This window comes from Leuciscus leuciscus, assembly GCF_965113295.1.
Source record: "Leuciscus leuciscus genome assembly, chromosome: 21".
Taxonomy (NCBI): Eukaryota; Metazoa; Chordata; class Actinopteri; order Cypriniformes; family Leuciscidae; genus Leuciscus; species Leuciscus leuciscus.
This window is the reverse complement of record NC_138745.1, coordinates 7,793,207-7,818,124: the sequence shown is the minus strand read 5'-3', so window position 1 is coordinate 7,818,124 and position 24,918 is coordinate 7,793,207. Positions and strand designations below refer to the sequence as shown.

The following is a 24,918-nucleotide window of genomic DNA, read 5'->3' as shown; positions in this document are numbered from 1 at the left end:
GTGTCACTTCGCCGTAGGAGAGAAAAGAGTGAGAACGCACTGCTGACATGATTGCCTGTGCCGCTGGCAACAAAACAGACCATCTCGTAATCGAAAAAACATGACTCTGACCGGCCAGTTACCGAGCCGGGCCGTTCATGTGGAAAATCGTCCGATTACGGTCCCTGGCCGGTGGACTGGTGCATCTCTAGTCATAGCGCCTTCTACCATATAACAGTGAAAACACGGAAAGCCGGAAAATTCAGTAAATGGCAGGGAAAGAGTTAATGAGCTAATCCAAACCAATCCTCATTTCCTCCACTGACAAGAATATTACTACATAATTTCCTCACAATGTAGCATCAGTTCTTAGTGCGCGTATTCACACTGGCTATTTTGAAATGGCCAATTTTGGCCAAAAGCCAAGCATCCATCGCTTTTTAGCTACAGTATGCCCTACATGCTTGTGATTCTGCATATCTCAGTGTACCCTCCCCAAACGTCTTGGTTTGCGTGGGTTGATTCATTGCTAGGCTGCCCATCATTGTTTCACTGTCTCTGGCTGTCTCATTAAAGACATTGGCTAATAGGATTTATCCTGCTCCGAGGCAACCATAATAAATGCTCATTTAGCCGGAGCACCCTCATCAAATGGGGCCTCTGTAATCAGACACTCAGGGACGTTCGTCCCTCCAATTCAACTCGGCCACCTGGTCTAAACACTGGCTGGAGGAGGCGGCGGCACTGCGGAGGGCTTGTGGGATACAGTGAGCCTGTTATTAGAAAGAAATGACCCGTCTGGGGTTGGCAAAACCTGGAAGGGGAAAAAGTGAGAGGGTTTTGACCCTCCGATGGAGGTCGACCTCTGACAGAACCCTCAGTGGCTTTTACATTTGCTCTTGGGCTGAATTCTGTCAAGGCTTGAGGACCACGTCTTTCTCCAGACTAAATACTTTCAGCTTGTAGAAGTTCAGTGGGTTTTATGTCAGATTTGAGCTTGATATTTATAGATTCTTTTCATTTCTGTGCTACCCTTGCAGGTCACAAGCTCAAAATCCAAGAAAAATTTGATAAAAGATACTTCCATGTACTTGTTCACATGCATTTCAAGAGATAGTTCACCCCAAAATGACAACTCGGTCATTATTTACTCACTTTCAAGGGGTAGTTCTCCCCTCCAAAAAAGAAATATCCTGTCATTAGTTTCTCTCCTTCATGTTCTTCCAAATTCATAAGACTTTGGTTCATCTTTGAAACACAAATGAACACATATCAACACACAGACATAGAGCTCATCAAATACAGTCAACTGAAGCTCAACCTTGCTTGCTTGTCAAGCAAGAATATTTGAGCTTCTGTTGATCTGCTGATGTGCTCAATGAATGTTCACTGATCATTGTTTACATTTGAATAGAAGCCTAAATTAGATCTGTTCATCATATAATGTGTTTGTGCCTCTTCAGGCGACATTGCAGTCGGATTAAACCGCTCGATTCATAAGTATTTATTTTAGGATCTCTTATTGAATCGTAAAAGTTTTGCTGGAATGGACTTTGAATGGAGGGCTAGAGATCTATCAGGTTACATTTGAAATATTTTTATTTGTGTTTCAAAGATGAGTCAACAGACTTATGCTTTTGGAACATCATCGGGGTGAGTAACTAATGACTGAATTTTCATTTGTTGATGAATTTCTTTCATGTCGTTCCAAACCTGTATTTTTTTCATGGAACACAAAATGGAAAAATGTTACGTTTGTTTACGTTGTTAATATTATTCCAACACGATCTCATGAAAGTGCGTATCTATAGCACATATGATATTTCTCGTATCATTTATACGCCAAAACGAGTTTTTGCGTTCAAATGATACGCACTGTAAACCCCTTGGGTAGGATTATGGGTAATACGCACGCCCTCCTCACCCCTAATCCTACCCAAGGGGTTTACAGTGCGTATCATATGCACGCAAAAACTCGTTTTGGCGTATAAATGATACGAGAAATATCATTCGTGCAATAGATACGCACTTTCATGAGATCGGGCTCATTATTCTCACTCTGCATTTCAAAATGCCATACACACATGGAGCTAATGGTGTTTTGCATCAATGACAGCATGAGAGTAAGTAAATAATGACAGATTTTTTTATTTTTAAGTGAACTATTGCTTTAATTTACAGATAATGTGCTTGGATGCATCTTTAAATCCTTTGCATGCATTATTACACAGTTGTTTGTCTGGGTGACATCCAAATATAATAAGTCATAAACCCATGCTTATGTTTTTTGAGCCTAAAAGGGTGTACAAATTAAAGAGTCTGTCTTTCTCTCCATGCGTACTGCAACGTTTGACTAGATATAATGAATCAGCATGATTTATTATGTTCTTTTGAAGGAATGGTAAATAATGTCTCTCTTAGATGAATAGTAACTACATCAGTTATCAGTAAAAAAAAAAAAAAAGAGGATGAGATTGGAGATTACACGCTTCCATTAGTTTACCAAGATGGGTTTTCCCAATGTTTTTTATGCGGGGAATTTAGATTTGCATTAGTGACCTGTTTAGTTCTGTAATGGAAAATAAGTCCGTTTGAAGCCATTTTCATAATTTTCCCATTTCATCCTTCCTTTTAGCATGCTGAACTGAAACATCTGTGGAAATTATCCTATGAATACTTTCAGGAACAGAATGAAGCGAGGAAATAATCAATTCAGCTTGTGTTTGAGGGACTCACACTGGTGCACATACCCTGCTTATTTTACACTATTGATCACAGAATGGAAAAAAGTAAATAATTTGACCATAAACGTTCTTTTGTGGCAAACTCAATTCATTTGATTCCTCATCTCAGAGCCAGTAACTCATAGGTTCTTGTGTTTTTGAATGACAGGAAATTATCAGCAAATGTGGATAAAACCCGTTAATAATTTATCCTCATTCATATATAGGCTAAACAGTTTTACTTCAAAGAGGATATAAGCTCAAGAAGCGTCAATCATCACAAGGCAAATAGACAGAGAATAAGTCATGAGCCAGAGGAAAGACTTATTTTTGTTCATTTGCCGTAGCAGATGACGTCCCTCTCTCTAAGAATACACACTGCCTGATTACCTCACACCAGAGATAATGAAAGATGATTGATTTCAGCCACTCTCCTAATGGACAGTAAAACACCCTTGGCAAGATCAGGCCTTTCAGGAACTGTTCATCTAAAAATTCATTATTTTAAAAGTCTGACAGTCATGGTCACTGTGAACATATGAAACATATTTTTTTCAGAACTGTTTCATGTTAAAAATGAAATAATACAAGGTTGTGTGTGTGTGTGTGTGTGTGTGTGTGTGTGTGTGTGTTTGTTTGTTTGTTTGTTTTGACAAATCATTTTGTCAGATAAATGCCTTAACCAAGTTTAGTGTTGCTCTTCCCTCACATTTAAAATATTAAAACAATATTTTTTTTCCATATTTTGATAGTTTACTTCCCCAAATATCAAAACATCCCCTTCAGACATCACATTTGGCCACTACTGTATATATATATATATATATATATATATATATATATATATATATATATATATATATATATATCTATATATATATATCTATATATATATATATATATATATACATACAGGTATATATATAGGTCAAAAGTTTGGAACAATTAAGGTTATATACTTCATATTTTTGAAAGAAGTCTCATGCTCACACCAAGGCTGCATTTACTTGATAAAAAAATACAATGAAAACAGTAATATTGTGAAATATTATTAAAATTAAAATTGAAATCTCTTTTCTATTTGAATATATTATAAAATGTAATTTATTCCTGTCATGGCAAAGCTGAATTTTCAGCAGCCATTACGTTAGTCTTCAGTGTCATATGATCCTTAAAAAATCATTATGATATGCTGATTTGGTGCTCAAGAACCATTTCTAATTATTATCAATGTTAAAAAAAGGTTCATAAGGTGAGATTTAATAAACCAACAACAACAACAACAACAAAACATTTGATTCAGCAAGGATGTGTTTAATGTTACAAAGAAATTTGTTTTTATGAACGGTCCATGTAAACTTGTATGCATGTAATACAGCTAAGCAAAGCTATCTAGTGTGGTCAACAGTGGTTGAACGGTATGTTAATTTCCTCATGGCAGAATAAATCACTGCCTCCTGCAGTTCCATCACATTGCATTTCGCCCCTGCCTCATTATGTCCTGACCGTTGTTTTCTAGCTGGCGTGTGGCTGAAGTAATGGTGTACTGTTCCACAGTCAGTGAAACAGAGAGGAGTGTAATGGATTACCTATGTTGACAGGTTCAGTGTGGCCCATTACCTTACTGATCTCTGTCAGAATCCCAGCCCACTCAGTTCAGCATTGAGACGGACTGATTTTAGCATTACCCACAGTTCTTTACTGAAAGTGCTTTCACACTTTGTCTCGCTTGTTGCCAGGAATAAAAAAAAATGGGATCCATCCATCCATCCATCCATCCATCCATCCATCCATCCATCCATCCATCCATCCATCCATCCATCCATCCATCCATCCATCCATCCATCCATCCATCCATCCATCCATCCATCCATCCATCCAGCCATCCATCCAGCCATCCATCCATCCATCCATCCATCCATCCAAATACTTGGGCATACAGTTTTTCTCAAATGCTTTGGCACATTTTATGAAACAGTCTTAACATTTTCTAAACTATAAGTTAAATTGTCACAACTGTTTGCTCGAGCATCTGAACTCTATTGCATGTCTGCAAAACGTAAAAACTCACCCAAAACTTTTAATTCATGCTTCAAAACCTTTTATTGTGTCAGTAAGTTGGCCAATGGCACCAAAATCAAAAGTTTTTTTGTCATTGTTTGAGCCACACACTGGTCAAAATGTTTAGGTGTTTTTCACCTTGGAAATATACAATATAACAAGAAATATGTTATATACAAATGTCATGTTCATTTTCTACTTTTTTGTTGACACTAACTGCTTTATACTATACTAGAATGTCACTTTTGTCCAGCTGAATGCTCTTTTGGATCACAATGAGCTTTTTAGATACAGATCCAGACAGTAGGTACAATTTTACTGAAAGGTCAAAACTGCAGTACACAAAAATAAACTGGACATTTATACTGTACATTTATTTTTGCAGAAATTTGTAAATGGAAAATTCTTAGTTGCTTGTTCATTTTTACACACCCTATTATGTCTTTCTCTAACATACATCTTTCATATCTTCATATTGCTCTTGATTGGTTGATTGATAAGATTGTAGGCCATTTGCCAATTTAGCAAACATTCCATGTCATAAATATTTATGGGATATAACATGTCTAACAGATTTTAAGAACTGAATGGACCATTTTGACAATTTTCGATGAAATAATGTTTAGAGGTTGTGAAGAGTTTGACAGTTTCTATGAGAAACAACTTTTAGACCAATACGTAATTGTGCAAATTCTAGACAATTATTGTACTGACTCTTTTGCACGCATGTGCAAAATCAATAAGACATTCAAATCTGATGTGAACAAGAAACGCATCACATTCAGAGATCTTTGAAATTATTGTTTGAGAAAAAAAAAAAGTCTCATTTGAGAATTGAGCCAAATCGATTGAGAAAAACTGTAAATAAAGGTTGCCTAGTGGTAACTGGTGGCACTCATGTGCACTCATCTCATAAATGCAAGTATTCTGACGTGATTTGAAGGCAGCATATGTTCAGCCCCTCTTTGTGAAATTGTGGCTCTGATAAGCCTTTACACAGTCAAGCAGGTGTTGTCTCAGTTACTCTGAAAGATTAGGATTGAACTAGAGAGCGCTGTTCTAGACCATTAGCTTATTGGAGGCCCGCAGCCTTATTGTGCAATGATTGTAAGGCTGCACACAAAAGCCTGCACTTAGTTTCATGAAATTTCTCGAAACCAAAAAAAAAAGAAATTTCGAAGGAAACGCATTTATAGTACTCGCCCCTTGACATATTGTGTCTGCCGTCAATCCGTTGCATTCTCACAGCGTAGCGCTGAAGCATCTCTCATTGATTGTCCTGAGGAAGACCTTTGTATTGAGGAACACAGGGGAGAGATATGCTTCCGTCCTGACAACAGAGGATGAAATTACATTCATGTCTCCAAAGACTCTTTCAGTTTGAAAGAACAAAGACCATTCATAATGATAGTCAGCGAGCATGGCAGTGCAATGATCGACTCCGGTGTTGAGGGTTTTGATGTAGTACAATTCGAAAGACTTGAAAGTCTCCCCTTCTCTCTCTGTATGGTTGTCTCTTTTTCTCTCTGAATTGGATCTTTCAGTCAAGTATCTTTGGATTTGCCGTTTTGATTTGATGTCTGGATCACAACAAGTTATATTTTTGTTGCTATCTTTTAATTTTTTAAAAAATAGCCTCTGTACGTTTTGCAAAGCCATGTCCTGATACCCGAAAGGAATCTGTCAAGATTGTATTACAGATGCCAAATACTAGCTTGTTCTCAGCTGATGTTCATTCAGCTCATGTCAGTAGTTTATATTTGGAAATGAACTTATTTCCATTCATGCTGTATATCTGTCAATGACGTCTAATGATTTATTTGTGTCATTGAATCTGAATACTGGGACAAAAATAGGTCACAGAAAGAAAAATTGCAATTATGTTTTTGTGCAACCAAGTTAGTTTTTTTTCCCCCTTTGCTTATTAGCAGACCCATATATGGAAGCTTGTTTCCGCCACAGAATAATAAAAAAAAAAGGTAATTGCGACTTTTTATCTCACAATTCTGACTTTTTTTTCCTCACAATTTCGAGTTTACATTCTGACTTTATAACACGCAATTACTACTTTATATCACACAATTCTGACTTTATAACACAATTTCTACTTTATATCACTCAATTCTGACTTTATAACTCGCAATTGCGACTTAATATCAGAATTGCGAGATATAAACTTGCAATTGTGAGATAAAATGTCACAATTATCTTTTAAAATGTTTTATTCTGTGGCGGAAACAAGCTTCCATACCCATATGAATTTGTACCTGCAAAACTCATGTGTAATGCTCTAAACATATGTTTCACATGTTATTTATTTATTTATTATTAAATATTAAATAGCTATTAATGTTTAAATATTTTCAAATATCTATTTTTTGTTTTCTTATTAATGTTCATGATTATTTATTAGATATTATTAACGTTTAGGCTAAATTCTTTATTATACTTTCAGCTAAAACTGTTGTCCTCTTAGTTCCCATTAACACATTTTATTATGTTTAAATCAATTCAGAAAAGTTTCACAATGTCATAATCAGTATAGGTAACACACAGATTTTGTTTGGGTCTTCTCATCATCTGCTCATGGATCAACATAGCCAAATAAAAAAAAAAGGGAAAAAAGTCCACTGTCATATCAAATATTAATTATAAATATTGACAAAAATAATGTGCAACTTTTATTAAAAAAACAGTAATGGTCCTCAGCTCCATCTATTGAACAAGGTTGACCCACGGTGTTGGGAAAACCAGGAGTGGATCTGGAGTGAAATCAATTTCAGAATGTTTTCCAAAGGGATGTCACGGTACCAAAATTCCAGTAGTCGGTACCGATACCATTGAAATTTTACGGTTCTCTGTACCAATTTCGGTACCACAGCAAAATCTGTTGGAACTATTTTTCTATTTTATTTAACTATTTGAAAAAAAATATTAAATTCAATTAAATTACTTTAATCATAAGGAAATAATACATATACGCATTAAAGGCTACATGTTGTTTAAACGTAAATATTGCTTATAAAAAATCCCATGGAGACGTAGCTAAATCTACTGTACAGTAGCCTAATTATTTCTGTCAATTTCTTCAAGTTAAACCGAACTTTTATTTTGACGGGTTGCCGTGAAGACCTTTGAGTTCTTTCATGTTTTGTTCATCATGATAATCTTCACAAATCAACTTTTTTGAATTTTGAAGCATAAATACGATCGCTAGAAGTAAAAAGCTAAACATAGGCTACAAAAGAACTACATCATGATCACTACGCTTCTTACACCTCTTTCAGTCTTTATTTAAAATGCATTTAAAATACCTCACGTACCCTAAAAGTTTAAGTTAGAATAGTTGGCAAGAGAGCGATTATAAACATAATGTAAAAGTGAACTAGTGAGTAGATAAGTTTACCTGTTCTGTGTGATGATATTTAATGTCCCGACAACCTCTGAATGATTGTTTGTTCCCTTTGTTCTCAGATTTAAAAGTCTGTCCATTTTATTATGAAATTTAAACAATACATTCAAGCTATTTTAAGGCATGAAGAACTTTTTTTTTCGAAGGCAAAAAACTATCAAAATTTTGGCGATTGGTGATCAAAGATGAGTTTTAAGGGATACAATTATTGACTACAGGGGGACTTTAAGTCAAGCTTAAAAAATCACAAGGGGGTTATTACTGAAGTATGTTGTATAAAAGAATAAAACGTGAAAATATCTTGAGCTTGTGTTAACCACAGACCTTATTTCAGGCATTGAACCAAAACCCTTAAAACAAAAAAAAAAAAAAAAAAAAAAAAAACATTGACTTCAGGACGATAGAACAGGAGGTTCTAAACTCATTTACAGGTTTTTGCCTTCAAACATTCGTCATCCCTACACCACTTTGTTGGAATGACAGGAAGAGGAGCTTACTGATTTATAGTTTTAAAAAAATCAATCCTAAATATGTTATGGTTTTTACAAAGAGCTATAACACAGCTGTTAAACTTTGTAAAACAGGGGGATACAATAAAACAAAGACATAATAAAGTGAAATTGTACACTTGTTTAGAACATTGTCATTTCTGATCAAATGGAATTGATATTTTCTAAATTAATGATCTTAAATTAGGGCACCATTTTGTCCAATGTCTCAATAATCAGTATTTTTGAGCACTGTTGTCATTCATTAAAGCCTAATCTAAATAATGACTATTGATTTGCATGCATTATCTAAATTCTTTCAGATGTTACAGACTTGTATCATTGTAAGAATCACTTCTGACTCTCCTCTGATTAGTCATAATATAAATAAATTGACTTTGGACCAAAGCTTATCTTTCCCTTGCATCCAGACCTGCCAAGACAGGTTGGTCTTTGAGTCTTTTCCAGGAAGGAGTTGTTTGACCCCTTAGACATGTTGCAGACTTCAAAGCTGCACTTGTTGCTGTGGATTGTTATGTCTCTCACATGGATCATAAACACTATCTCTCTGCTCACTTCAAAGGAAAAGGTTATATGTGCAGCAAATGCTTCCTACCCGCTGCCATTACAGAGAATTTCAGTTTGATGCAACATCCCCAAAGCCAAACTTTCTATTATTTCTATGATGTAAAATGACTTGAGTAATTATGGTGGGGAAATTGACTCAGTATAGCTTCATTGTCTGTTTTGATGCCAGAATTAATTAGAACGTTCTTTGAATAAACTTCAAAGTCCTGGGATTGCTTTTTATGGGAAATGGTAAATAATTTTTTCAAAGAGATGAAAATCAAACGGTCACTTGGCATCCGAATCCCCCTGACGCAGAACTTGCGGTAACATACGAATCCGTTTAATCTACTTGGGAAAACGATTTCAGAGTCAGTCGGAAAAAAAATCAAATGTAACAATTTATTATGTCAGGTAAATGTATCATGCCAATTTCATAATCAGTTCAAAGACAATAAATACAAAACATCAAATGCTCTGGAATAAAGAGAGAAGATGTGAACATGACATTATAAAATACATAATGCGGAGTGGCTGCATACACTCCGCATCACGGGCTAATTTAAATTCTCCCTAAATACTCAGACCAAGGCAGAAACTTCTTTCACGTGGAATCATTGGCTAACAATGGGAATTTGCATTCAGAGTTTACACCTTTTTGGGAGCAGAATGCCATTTGCCTGGAGGACCCACTATGTGCAAGTTATCTCTAAACTCTTTAGATCTTTATTACTTTTTGGTTCACTTCTTTGGGAATGAGACATTTGTACCAGTCGCACTGAGACATTTCAAATGATACCAAACATGTATAATACTGTATGATAATTATTCACACTAAACCATATAGATTTTGGGGTGAATATCTGGTGATCTCAGCGTGAGAGAGAGACAGCATGGGGGAGGTGATTGACTCGGGGATGCTAGTTTCTCAAGGGAGAGTCAAAAGTTAATTTCCAGGAAGGTCCTTTGTCTTCTCTGGAGTTGTCGTTCCTCAACCAGACTGCCTGGCATTTCTCAATTCTTACACCCCTGAGGTCTGTTATGAAATGCACCGTATTTAAAGGGTACCAATTATACGACTTATGACTCATGCATCTTAAATGGTGCGCCATTATGCAGCTCATGAAAGAAGTGCGAAAGAAGCACTTCAGTCATAGAGGAGATCGTAATCTGTCTCTTTATGTTGGCAGGTGAGCATGCTGTAATACATGAAGATGCGCCAGAGGTCGTGGCTCTATAAGTGGTTGGGAATAGGCATTGGCGTTCTTCTGCTCACTGCTGCTAGCTATTCTCAAGATTCAGAAGGTAAGTTCTTCCTCGTGAAGTTTCCTCAAAATCTTGCATCTCCAGTATTCCTGCCTCTGAGCAATTGAATTTAGATGATGATATCTGTGTTTTCCAAAACTCATAAGTTCTGTTTCATAAGCTGGGCTTAAATAACAAGGGGAACTTATAAGATAATTTTCATTTTTAATGTATTTTTAATTTCATAGCTACTACAGACAGTCGTATTGATATAATTTGTACTTATATCAACTATTTTCACACAATAAAAATTCAGACACTTTCACTTTGATTTAGATTGTATATATATATATATATATATATATATATATATATATATATATATATATATATATATATATATATATATTCCCAGGACTCTTTATTAGGTAGACTACAGCTGTTCAACTGCACGTTAACTCAAATATCTAATCAGCCAATCACATGGCAGCAACTCAATGCATTTAGGCATGTAAACATGGGCAAGACGATCTGCTGAAGTTCAAACTGAGCATCAGAATGAGGAAGAATGGTGATTTAAATGACTTTGAATGTGGCATGGTTGGTTTGAGTATTTCAGAAACGGCTGATCTACTCGGATTTTCATGAAATGACCATCTTTAGGGTTCACAGAGAATGGTCAGAAAAAGAGAAAATATCCCTTTATGTCTACAGTGTATCCATCTTCTGATGGCTACTTCTAGCAGGATAACGCACATGTCACAAAACTCAAATCATCTCAAACTGGTTCCTTGAACATGTCATTGAGTTCACTATACTCAAATGGCCTCCACAGTCACCAGATCACAGTCCCAATAGAGCACCTTTTGGATGTAGTGGAACTGGAGATCCACATCATGGATGTGCAGCCAACAAATCTATATGGACCAAAATCTCTGAGCAATGTTTCCAGCACCTTGTTGAATCTATGCCATTAAGAATGAATTATTCATGCTGCGATTACAGAAGTTAACCCATCTTGTTACTGATTGAATCATCTTATTGATCATCATACATGTCACACTCTCTGGGTGGTATGGTTTTTAATGATGGGAATGGTTTTCTTTGAAGAAACATCTTAGAGAAGCTAATTGCTGTACATGTGGCAGACAGCATGGATCAAAGCTGTTTGAATTTAAAGCTGTTTTGAAAGATAAAACCAATTTTGCCATTTTTGTCAAAAAATGCAAACAAAAAATAATAATAATTAAAAAATGTATCAAAATTAGTTTGTTTTTTTAAAACAAGCACAATTATCTGCCAATGGTGTAAGAAAAATAATCTTAATTCAAACGGAAACATGAAAAACTCACTTCATTTTGATTTATTTAAAAAAAAATCAGAAAACAAGACATCATATATTATGTCATTTTACTTGTCTAGTAAATGCCTCTTGAATAAGAATCTTTAGATACTTGAACTGGAAACAAAACAAAAATACTAAGTAAGAAAAGCATTTGCATTGTGTAGCCTGTCTGAATAACCATGATTATGGATAATTCATCTGGAGTGTTTTGTTTGTGAATGTCGTACAGAAGGTAGTATGACATATTATTTTAGGTTCATTTGTATGGAATTTATGGCTCTACAGGGAGGCAATAAATCAATTTTAAATGTGTTTAAAAAAAACAAAAAACAAAAACAATACAAATAATATCCAAGGTCCAAGCAAGCCATAAGACATGCAAAAGTCTAGATTATTAAAAGACAATAGAAGATAATAACTGAACAGTATATGGCAGGCATACTCAAAGTACATCCCCCCACCACAATTTGGACATCTTTTGAGAATTTATTAGCCGTTTCTGGGTCAACAATACACATGCACACTCCCTTTATAATCAGCAAAGCTGGTTACATCCCAACAATTCATAATGTGAAGTGTCTAGTTTGCCTTTAGTATATTTTACAACTTAGCAGAGGTGGGAGTAAGTCACACATGTGCAAGTCACAAGTAAGTCTCAAGTCTTAACCTTCAAGTCTCAAGCAAATTCAAGTCAATTTTGTGAAAGTCAAGTCAAGTCAAGTCACTGCTTTATGTCAAGCAATTCAAGTCAAGTCGTAGCTTGGATTAAGCAAGTCACTGGCGCAGTCATACAAATGTTTGACGATTTAACTGAATTTATATATTAAAATAAGTTAAAACTGTAGTAGTTACGGACTATGGGATTTTTATTTGCAACCAAAAAATTGTAAAATGCATTTCTACTGAAAATGACTCCACATACAGCTTGTTAATACAATAAAAATCTAAAAAAATAAAAAAATAAATAAAATGTAAAACTACATAGCCTAAAATGTAACTGAAATTAGGCCAACATAAAAGCATGTAAAATATCGAAACAGCTGCTGTACCTAAATATGCCTCAAACATTGCAGAAGACCATTAAAAAGTATTAATCAATGCAAGTATAATGGTTTCTATGCCACCAATTTTCTCTATTTTTTTTAAAGGAAAAAGAGAAAGAGAGGTTATTTGATTTAGTATGATTAAAGTGAGTGAATGTGAGTGAATGTGTGTGCATATGTATGAGTGAAGAGTGTATTGTTTGCATGTGCATGGTTGAGTTTGACTGTTTTATTTTTTATTTCCGTGTGTCTGTGTGTGTGTGTGTGTGTGTGAGAGAGAGTGTGTGTGTGTGTGGGGAGAGAGAGAGAGAGAGAGAGAGAGAGAGAGAGAGAGAGAGAGAGAGAGAGAGAGAGAGAGAGAGAGAGAGAGAGAGAGAGAGAGAGAGAGGTAATTTGAGTGTGATTAATATTTGTGAGTGAATGTGTGTGCATTTGTATGAATGAAGAGTGTATTGTTTGTTTGCATGTGCATGGTTGTGCTTGCAAGTTCGATGTTTTTATAATTTTTTTGTTTGTTTTGCTTTGTTTATTTGTGGATGCATGGTTGGGTTCGCAAGTCTGTATGAATTATTTTATTTGTGTGTGTGAAGGTGTATACAATCTTTTATGTGCATCCCCAAAAACTATCCATAGGCTTTTCACTCAAAGTCTAACACGGAAGACCAATTATTAGACAGTGTACGATTGCAAAACAAAAGTTTACAGTTTGACAAAAGCACAAGGTTGTGTTTTATTGCGAGTGTACACAAATATAAGTAAACACTTTGCAGTTTGAATGATGTCCTGTACTATGAACTAAATGACAGAGAATGTTTTTATGTTTCCACTGTTCGATCGCGCCCACGCCTCTCTCTCACACACACCCACCCACACACACACACACACACACGCAACATATTTTAGCATTGCAATCTTGACATCGCACTCGCAGCCTGTTCATTATAGCCACAGAGCTAAGGCAGGACAGATTAGGTGACCATTAAGAACCCGCGTATCTAACAGTAGTTCCGCATTACATTCCGTAGTTCCGCATTACATTCATTAATTTGCACGTGAGTGTTATTTATTTTTATACCGTGTAAATTAATGCATCAACCGTGACGCCCGTACCGTTTCGGTTCAATACGAATACATGTACCGGTTTCACCCCTAGTCTGTGCAGCGCCTGAGCGCCAGTTCAAGTCGAACAAGCCTGTTAGCACTCTCTGCTTGCCTGCTGCGTCACATGGTTAGGTTGCGGTGCGTTCAAAAACAGATATTTATTAAACAGAATACAAGTTATTTCGAGTCATTTAACTCAAGTCCGAGTCAAGTCTCAAGTCATGAATATAAAGTCAAAGTCAAAGTCAAGTCTTTTATAAATATTTGTCAAGCAAGTCTCAAGTCCTAAAATTTGCGACTTAAATCCGACTCAAGTCCCCCACCTCTGCAACTTAGTATATTTTAAATTACATTTATGTGGTCGTGTAATCACATGCATTTACAAAAGGTTTCACAATTATTATTCCCCTTTTAATAATTGTAAAGCAAAGCATTAGGAAATGCAAATACTGTAATCAGTGATTTGTGCATAGTGACAGACTGCAAGAAAATAGCACACAAATGTCAAAAGCTTGATAGCAAAATAGACAATTTAACAAAAAACTTGCGACCATAGTTGGCTAACGATGCTTTCGGGAAACGCACCCCTGGACGATAAAAATGAATTATAGTGAATTTGTTGAGTATTTTCCATTTTTATAACAGAATAGAATTCTATGATAGATAGATAGATAGATAGATAGATAGATAGATAGATAGATAGATAGATAGATAGATAGATAGATAGATAGATACTTCTTTTACCAGGTCATTTTGTTCACAGGCCCCTGAACACCCTGCATTTTCTGAAAGTGACCCCTGAGCTCTGCAATTTGAGTATCTGTGGTATATGGTTTTACTGCCCCAGGGTTTCTATGAAGAATCTCTAGAAAAATAAAAGGACAGTGCAGTGCAGGAATGACATCCACGTCAACACACTGCAGCACATGGCTGGTTGTCCAGCGGGACACATCCATCACAGCTAAGGTCAAAGTTCTGAACTTCTACCTTCTGAGTGGGATGGATGTCTCCACGGGGAGCCATTCACTACTGTCTGCTGATCGGTCCTTTTCACGTCTCCTATACATCAATCTGCCCTTGTGCTTACAGTAAGTCACAGCTCTTGCCAGAAAATAAGCGTGAAGATGAGCACTCAGCAAAAAAACTTCCAATCAATTTAATTTGTTTTGAATTTGAAAGTACAAAAGTTTGCATGAGTGTTTTATAATTTTAATTGAAACTGTTCTGGGTGTTAATGCATGCCAGGGCGCAATGATTGGAAGGAAGACGAGGAGGGAATTGCAGTGATGACACACGTACAATAACTGGCTGGTTTTTGCTCATTATGTATCCCATAACTTTAATCCACAAGCCAAATTTACTTTAAATTACTTTTAAGTCTTTAAATGAGGACTGACCTCTTTTGAGTGGAGAAATCATCATCAACTCCAATGGGTCTGCAGTGTATTATGCATTATGAACAGCTCTGACCTGATACAATATAAACATGTTGACTCACACCGCGTGGCGTCCCTGAAGGGAAACATTATTGCAATTCTAATGACCACTGAAATGTTTAGCAATGAAGCATGTCTGAGCTGCGAATTCATACAGCCTGATGAAAAATGGATGAGATTATATTTCTTGGAATGAATCTCGGCCTTGTCCTTAGTTAGCATTCAGTGGACACCGTGCCTAGCTGACCTACTCTGGCAGAACCATGTCCCTGAATGGAGCGGGTGCATCTGAAACTTCGGGGGCGAAAGACAAACCGCCTGGGAAGCTGGACCGCCGAACTCTAGTGGTCTTGGTTCAAGTGATTGTGTAATTGTATTTTCGCACACTGCAATATGGGAAGTGTCAGCTGTTCAGTTCAAGTCCGCAGGGGTAAGAATCCACCAGATAACATACAATATCTAATAGTATCAAAACTTAGTGGACCAAAAGAACAAGGTTTAGCTGGTTAGCATTGGCCAGTTAGAAGCTACAACTACACATACTGTTCTAAAAAAGGTTTTTCTCAATGGACAAGTATAAATAATATATCAGGCAAGCTACTGCCATCGAGATGAATGGGAATGCTATTCAATGCTCTCTCTAGACCTCCATGTAAAGGACAGGAACCACAGCAGAGACAGTTTGAGAGATTAAGTCAGTGACAAGTAGAGTCTCACAGTAAATGATCCTCTCTGTTGGTTTTGTCTGAAAACTGCCATCAAACTGAATGAGTTTTGGCATCTATTGGAATACAGCTCCATTTTACTCAAGCAACAAAAAACAGCTAAAGCTGTGGCCCTGTTTACACCTGGTATTAAGAAGCATTTTTGTCAGTCCGATCACAAGTGGACAACGCTAAATACAGGTGTAAACGGGTTATAAAACGCTTTGACCTGGTCCACCTTCGACCACTTCCAGAGGTAGTCGCAAACACATTCGACCAGATTGCTTTCGTAGTGTGAACGCTCGTGTGGTCGAATGTGTTCGGACAGCCACAAAAGAGCAGGCGCTTGCTCTCTGCCTACTGACTTAATGCATAAACATTTTAGGAAGCGCTCTAGCCAGGCAGGATTCAAAATTTGTCGGCTGAAGACCTAAGTTTGGTTTGAAGACGAAAAACGTACCAAGCGCAATGTTCTCTCATCATTCCTGATTTCTAACACGCTTTCGCAGAGCAGAAACGAAAGCTTAGTTTTTTTTCATTCATGACCTGTTGCATTCTTATGGAATTTATGTGAGCTTATTTTGTCCATTAGATCGAAAGATCTGAAAAAGCCCATACATTTACCCACCCATACACTCTCCCCTCAAAGAAATCAGGACCGAAGTGGTCGAAAGTGGACAAAAGAGACTGATTACGCAATGTGAGACAGACAGAAGAGACAGAATGTCTACTTGAGATCGGATCGACCAAAATACCAGGTGTAAACAGGGTCTGTAAAATCTACCATATTTCCCAAAATATTATTTTACCTTATAATGTGGGAAAGATGGTAGATCCTACACACCTTGTTTAGACCTTATTAAGCCTGGAGGTCAAATGCAAATTAAGTCTTCAACCCAGACAGACTTACTGTAGGTTAAATGAGTGGCTTAGTGATACACTATATGGACAATTGGCTTTTCCAATCATATCTGTGAGGACAAAGAGTAAACTATTTCTATATGGACTTTGTGCACGGAGGAAATGTCATCATGGAACAGAAAAATGCCCCCTGTTGCCATAAAGTTGGCAACCCATAATTCTCCAGAATGTCACTGCTTGGTGTTGCATTAAGATTTCAAAAATCACAGCTTCCAAAACCACTAAGGGAGGAGTCCACCTTACCTTATAGTTACTTTCAATTTGAACTGGATTAAACTGTTTATATGGGGGTCATTAAGCATTCAGCTGCAGAACTGACAGCTTAATGGAGGGGGCGACCATCAATGAAAAATTACCAAAATTCTTATACAAAGATGATTTATGATTTCAGAAAACTTGAATATAACTCAAACATTATTTATACTACTTTTGTGAATTTCTGTCATTTTTGAGTCTTAATGGCTATGGAAACTATAAACTACTGTTGAATAGAGCTATGTGAAAAAAATATTTCTTGAAATATTATTATTTTGTGTTAAATAAATGGGGGAATTTTTTTTTTTTTGGGGGGGGGGGGGGTAACCATTTAGTTAATACTCTAGGTAAAACAACAACAACAACAACAACAAAAATCAAATTGTCTCCAACAATAACATATAGAGTGTGTTCAAGAGAAATTGGGGAGAAATATCATTATAGAGAGTTCCTCTGATTTCATATCAGTGTGCTACATCAATAAAACACTAGGAATTAGACATCTGCGTTCCAGTGGCATCCAATGTGACAGTATATGCTTAGTGTGCGTGATAAGAGAATCTAGTTGCTTTTAGACAAGCTGGAGATGCATTGTGCAAATTTTCTACATCACTATCTGCATGAAATTAGCATCTATCTTACTGTCATGCCAAGTCATTATGGTTTCTGCAGAGACAAATGTTTTCTACAAGTAATGCATATTAAACTGTGACTATGCAAAAAACAAACTGTGTAGCATTGTATCAGTGAATATATAAGAATATGAAAGCATGTTTATTATATTTTGAGCACTTTAATTTCTCATGGGTTGTTTTTTTATTAATTTCTATTAATGTACTTATTTTGTCACATGAAGGTCACATTAAAACTGGAATCTTTTTACCATAATTTAATCATCTTGCACCTTTTCAAGTGCCATTTATGGATCGATTTGACCATTGTGCCAATCCTGAAATATGAAAATCCATCATAATATATATATATATATATATATATATATATATATATATATATATATATATATATTATTCATTACGTACATATACACTCACTGGCCACTTTACACCTTGCTAGTAACAGGTTGGACCCCCTTTTGCATTCAGAACTGCCTTAAACCTGTTAGATCAGAGCAGTCTCAGATGCATCATGGAAGATTTTATGTACTAAAGTTTCATGCATGTCTGCAGAAGAGGGAAATGGCAAATATGGTGTTAACTTAAAGGTATAGCGGAGGATTTTCCCGAATTTTAGAAAAGACCCGCCCTCTCCACTTTTTGAAAAAATGCACATGCGCAACACTCTACCTGCTCCCGAGAGGGAACGCCTATTAAACGCTAGCATCGCTAATCATAGCTTACATTAACTTTTACTAGCAGTGATTTTAAATGGATTTCTCCAAATAGCATGCCAAACTTTACCTGTCGAGTAGAAACTTCGCGACTGAGGCATCTGTGCTTTTAGCGCATGCCAGCGTGTGAAATATTCTCCCAAAAACACTGGTCTTGTTTCTTTCTTCAGAGGCCTTTCTCTTCTTGTCATACAATTCGTAGACACTTTTTCTCTTGCGACCCTCAGACATTTTGAAAAAACCCGGTGAGAACGGCGAGCTTCAATGAATGGCTGAAACCATAGCTCACCACACATATACACCTGAAAGTGCGCATGCGCAGAAAGGACGAGCACGTACGACGGCCTTACGTAAACATATCGCCAGAATGTCTGTAGCCATCAATAGTCTTGATGATCCACCCGGAAAAAAAAATCCTCCACTATACCTTTAAGTTTAGATATTATAGTATTTTTCGGTTTCGATTACAGTTTTTAACTAATAAGGGCAAAAAGTAAAAGAAAAAAAAAGAAAAGAAAAAGTATATTTAAATGAAAATATGACTGTCACCAGGTATTCAGACAATCTTTAATGAACAATTTAGAGGTTGATATTATTTGTATCACGTTAAAACAGCATACTGATACATTATGATAAACCTCAGTAATGAACCAAACATTTTTGTAACATCTACGCTCTTCAGAGATCTGTATCTGGTGTATCCAAAAAGTCAATGTTTATGATTATATTCTTTATATATATTATTTCTATCCATATTATTCATTTATGATGTATTACTTATCAATTTGATCTTTAAATTATTATTATTATTATTATTAACCTTTATTTAACCAGATAAGTCTCTTAAGAACAAGTTCTTATTTTCAACAACCGCCTGGCAGGAGAGTTCAAATCTCTTGAAAGTCGTACAAATATACATTACCATACACACACATATACATTCATTTAAAACATTTACAGGCTGTAATAAAAACACAGTTTTTTTTAAATGCAGAGATTGAAATATATGTCTCTAATTTTAATGACTTTTGTAGCACATTCCAATCATTTGGAGCAGAAAAAACCAAAAGCGGAACGACCATAAACAGTTTTCTTCCTAGGGATAATTAAAAGAATATGATTAGATGATCTGGTTGAATACGTACTAATATGAGGTTGCAGCAACTCTCATAGATATTTGGGTAACAAACCTAATAGGACTTTATAGCCTAAATAAAAATATACCAGTGTATTTCCCGTCTAATATATAATGACGTCCAATTTAAAAGGGAATACAGTTCACAGTAATGTGTTCTATAAGGTGCATTAGTAATCAGTCTAAAACCTGCATGATATAACAAATCTAATTGTTCTAGAACACCTTTACGTGCATTCCTATACACATCACCATAGTCAAACAATGGTACACGTATCCATGTATTCATACCTCATAAGTGGACCTTCATCATATGAAGTATTTAAGTATTCACTCATTTATGTTTATCTTTTACTCTAGTCCATTTTATTCAATGTTGTGTTATTCATTTGTTGTAATTACATGTTCCTATATGTTAAGAGATATTTTGGTACTTGTGTTTTGTCAGATATTGGACACTTTCCAACTACTGCCTGGGCGATAATGTTTTTCAGGATTAGTTAATTTACGGTACCAGGTGTGCTTGATGTACTAGGTCTCTTTTCCGTAAGATATGTTATTTGAAAAGTGCTAGCTTTGCTGTCTTTGTTCTAAACCACACTTCGTATATCTATGTTCGTTTATATTTGCTACAGTCACGACGAACCGTCACGACGACCTGCGGTAAATATCGCACTGTGACACAGTGGATCATTCGTTTGACCTTTTCTTATCAGACCAAAACACACTGTATATGTTCGTTGCTCTTGTTTCTCTACTCTACTCTTCTAGCTCACTGCTATAAGGGCCCTTCGTTTGTGTTCTCTTCTGGCAAAGATGATTATACTCAGAATATCAGATTATAGAATTTAGATTCTTAATTGTTAGACTTAAGTTTTCTTTCTTTTTACTTCAACATTGTACTCAATTATTAAAAGTTGATTATCATCATTTAAAATTGTTCTTCATTGATTATTTCATTTATTAAAAAAAAAAAAAATATATATATATATTTCATCCAACTTCTTCATCTGCCTGTATCTCGTTGCATCCTTCCTGTCCTCATCCTTTCCTTCCTGTTTGCTGGCTTGTTGCTGAGTATTGATTTTTTTTTTTTTTTTTGTGATTACTCCCATTGGCTCCACTCCAAGTTTTCAGAGGTGTGTTATCTAAGGCATTTGTAAGACCGACTCTCATCGTCTTGTTTTTACACCTTTGATTTTGCAGTGAAACCTGGTGCCATACATTTAAAGAATGCTTCACCCAAAATTACAAATCTGACATTTACTCACCCTCACAATCAATCAATCAAATACTTGTTTTTTTTTGTTTTGTTTTTTTGTGGATCAATGTTTACACTGTTCTTTTCCATACAGTGAAGTGTGACCATGGGCTATAAAGCTCCATAAATGGCAAAGAGATTATCTAATAATGACTTAAATGTTCCTCACGCAAAGCTGAGACGTAGAAATGGAATGATTTCAGAAAAGTTGGAATATAGTGCACTAGTTGTATGGACCAGTGCTATTTTAGTATCATTGACATATTATTTTTATTTCATTTATATTTGAATTTGATTTGTTTTTCTATTTCTATTTTAATTCTAGTAAAAAAAAAATTAATTTTGTTGTGCGTTTAAAAAAAAAAAGTTTTTTTTTTAAAGTTAATTTAGTACATCAAGTTAAACTAAATGAAAATTAGAAGTGTTGCATTGGCAACTAGCTAAAATAAAATACTGTTAACGTTTTTTTTTTTTTTTTTTTTTTGCATTTCAAATACTGAATTTTATTTTATTTTATGTTTGTAGTTTCAGTTAACTATTATAACCCTGGTATGGATTACCTATGGACAACACTTATTGTTATATGGAAAAGAGCTGCCAGAACATCCTGACAACCTCTTTTTTTGTGGTTGACAAAAGAAAGACCATCATGTTGTTCCAAAGCCATATTTAGTTGAGTAAATGATGACAAAATTTTCATTTTTGGGTGAACTATCCCTTTAACAGTGTCATATTTGTTTACTAGCTTCAAGCTACACTACACAAATCCGGATAGATTTGAGAATGGAGTTTTTGTTTCAAAACGCTCTCCATCCATACAGTACTAGCGTTTTCAAGCATTTTCCAAAAGTTTCCAGCCCACGCTGAAACGTTGGAAGATGCTTAAATCATCTTACTGCACATGCATAAAACATAATAAAAGCTCACTGAGATGATGAGAGACCATACATAATAAAGTTCTCACTCTGTTCTTATGGCAAGATCACTTTATTAGCAAAATCTCTCACCTGGTGCGTTCAGGTCGCACTGAATAGGCACTAATTATATTGTCTGAAACGCAATTGGCCTCATGATATGCCATAGGGCATCAATTGCGAGTACATTTTCTATCATTTTTCCAGGAATATAATTTAAAGACTGTACAAAGTAACATATCTTTAGCAGTCTGAGACAGTGAATGGCACATATTAATAATGGTTACTGTTCTGAAATAAGACATCCGTTATGATGTATGCGGTCGACAAATGTGACCTCCAGGGGACACAGCCTTCGAAATGAGACAATCGCATTGATCTGTACAATATGTGTCACATGACTAAACATGCATCGTTATTTTCAACTACCTCTGTTAACACAGTCCACATTATACAATATGAAGCAATTTTATCCACTTAGTTTTTCACAGGACAAAAACGCCATCTCAGTGTGGACCCAAGGTCAAAACATAAAGAGAAAGATGCGTTTTCAAATGCATCCGGATTAGCTTAGACTTGGCCTCAGAGACTACAGAAACTCTATACTGTGGTTCTCACCTCAGCTGAAGCTGAGATAAATGTAGGTCACGTCTTAGGCTAAAAGAAAGAAAATAAAAGCTTATTGGTCTAGGGTGCTACTTAGAACCCAATTTGTCCCAAGTTCATCAATGATAACTATGCTTCTGCCTGAGTCATGCTTTTCCTTTGCTCAGTATAAAAGGGCCCCACAGCCATGAATCTTTAATGGGAACACAAGATAGTCTGTCTTTCCTTTGAAACCCTGCTCGCCATCATAGGCCTAGTTGCTAAGAGAGCCCAGCTTGCCTCGGTTTAATGTGTCAGCACTTCTTATGTTAGGTAACGCCACACAAATGCTATCAATCTCTAATTCATGAGCGGCAGGCCAGAGACAGGACTTGGAGACACAAGCACAGATGCAAACGGTCGTCGTCACAACACAGCAAATCAATCCCAGGAACTTTTACTGTAGACTTGACCTTCATTTGCTCTTCAGACTATTAACCTTTGCGTAATGGGACAGTTAATTTCCTACTTGTCCTCTTTTGTGAATGAAGCGCGGTTTGGCGCCCCTGAAGAAAACCCATTTTGTTCATAATCACTGATCTGTGTTGCAGAATTCATGGTGTCGATTTTGTATGATTTATAGTCTACTGTCTTCTTCTCATAACTTGCCATTAATTTTCGGATAAGGGTACGTAAGGAGGAGAGACCGGTGGAGAAAAGCCAGCGAGTTGAGACCGGATTCCTCCCGCTAGCAACAGCGAGCAACAGCAGTCGTAGATCTGGTCTTGCCTACCGTGAAGGAGCATGTTAATCAAATCAGTCACTCAAGGACTGCAGCGTAGCACTGTCTCATTGCTTGCCACTGTAAATCAAGAGAGCGGGATAGTCAGTTTCTGCACTGCTGGGGCGAAATAAAGCACGCAGCAGCAAAATGCAGTTGAAGCTCAAAGTAGAATTAGTTGGATGGTACAAGGTTAGAAGTTAGAAATTGAGGATTTAAGAGATACTTGGATGATTAGAAGTTGTGGATTTAGGAGATACCTTGTTAAACATCTTGTTGCTTTTCTGGTTAAAAAGCAGTCCATTCTTTCTTTCTTTTTTTTTTTCTTCTTTTTTGTTTTTGATTTTTTGCCGTTTCTTTTGACTGCAAAATTCAAAAGTGGACTGTACTAAATTTGAAGGTTTCCATTGTCTCTCTTGTAACGTCAAGATGTGACATGTCTGAAGAACATTTGCTAATGGCAAGGCAATGGCTTTGAAAAATGCAATCGCTATACTGTCAGGAACAATTATATGTATGTCAATCATCTCTTTGTTGTTCTTAATACATGTAGCACTGATCTAGAAATTGCATCGGACTCAAACTGTTTGCAGCCCATTTTGCTGTCAAGCTGTACAGCGATTTGGACAAATGGGACATGTTTAGGATCATCATCCTTGTTGGTCATGGAACAAAATTACGTTAACCATTTGCGGGTTGGAGTGTGAAGAACGAGGTAACTACTGAGTGTCAGCTCCATTTTGGATCCAGCTTCTTATGAAGACTTCAGATGCCCCAACACCTGTGAAGAGCCATGTTTCTGCCATAAATTAATACATTGTTTAAATTAATATATTATTAGCCAACTGTGTGATTTGTATTTGCACATTTCTGAAATACATAACTTGGACACAGTGACCTCTGATAACAGATCACTCTAAATTGTAATGTAGACACATGCATTTTCTGTAAAGCTGCTTTGAAACAATATGCATTGTGAAAAGCGCTATACAAATACATTTGAATTGAATTGTATTGAACATTCTTATCAATCTGTGATTTGATTTTAGGGTTAACGTTAAGGTTGTGGTTGGGGCTCTTGTTAGTCTTATCAACCAGAGTTTAAGGCAAGGTTTAAGGCTGGGGTTGAGATTCAAAAATAATTCTTATCAACTCTATATTTTCATCGGTTTTTAGACTTCAAGTTAATGGTTAAGGTTAGATGGAGGCATGTACTGTGTGGTTAAGGGCTTTCTTAGAATGAAAGTATTGGTGTTCCAGGAAATCTTGAAGATATTGATCTGGGTACAATTTGCCCTAATTGCCCAACTCATGGTCCAGATCATTTGTGACAATAGTCTTGCCAATTAAGCCATTTTCCTGGATCAACATTTTTGTTGGTATTGAATCAAATGTGTTTACCACCAACTGGGTTTTAAGTTTGTAATTAGTTTTGTGTAAGGTAAAGGGTTGGGATTTAGGCTAGACTAACATTCTTTTAATTTCCCTCTGATTTTAGCAACCCAGGCTCACTGGAAATATGCCTGTAGCAACATTTCTAGAAAAGGGAAATGTTTTGTGAAATTTCTGGTTATGTTTGTGACATTTTCAAAGTAAAATGTCCAGGGAGTGGCA

At 36.1% G+C, this 24,918-nt stretch overlaps 1 protein-coding gene across 2 annotated transcripts in view; it reads left to right on the top strand.

Annotated features, from left to right (window-relative positions):
• The window catches only part of pcdh15b (protocadherin-related 15b), a 225,185-nt gene that overhangs the window by 4,030 nt on the left and 196,237 nt on the right, over nt 1-24,918 (top strand). For both annotated transcript variants that reach the window (XR_014201008.1, XM_082151481.1), the window contains exon 2: nt 10,421-10,535. Coding sequence is in view for 1 of the 2 variants with exons in the window: in XM_082151481.1 (XP_082007607.1) it covers nt 10,439-10,535 (97 nt within the window). In the remaining variant the exon portion in view is untranslated. The remainder of the gene's footprint in view (nt 1-10,420; nt 10,536-24,918) is intronic.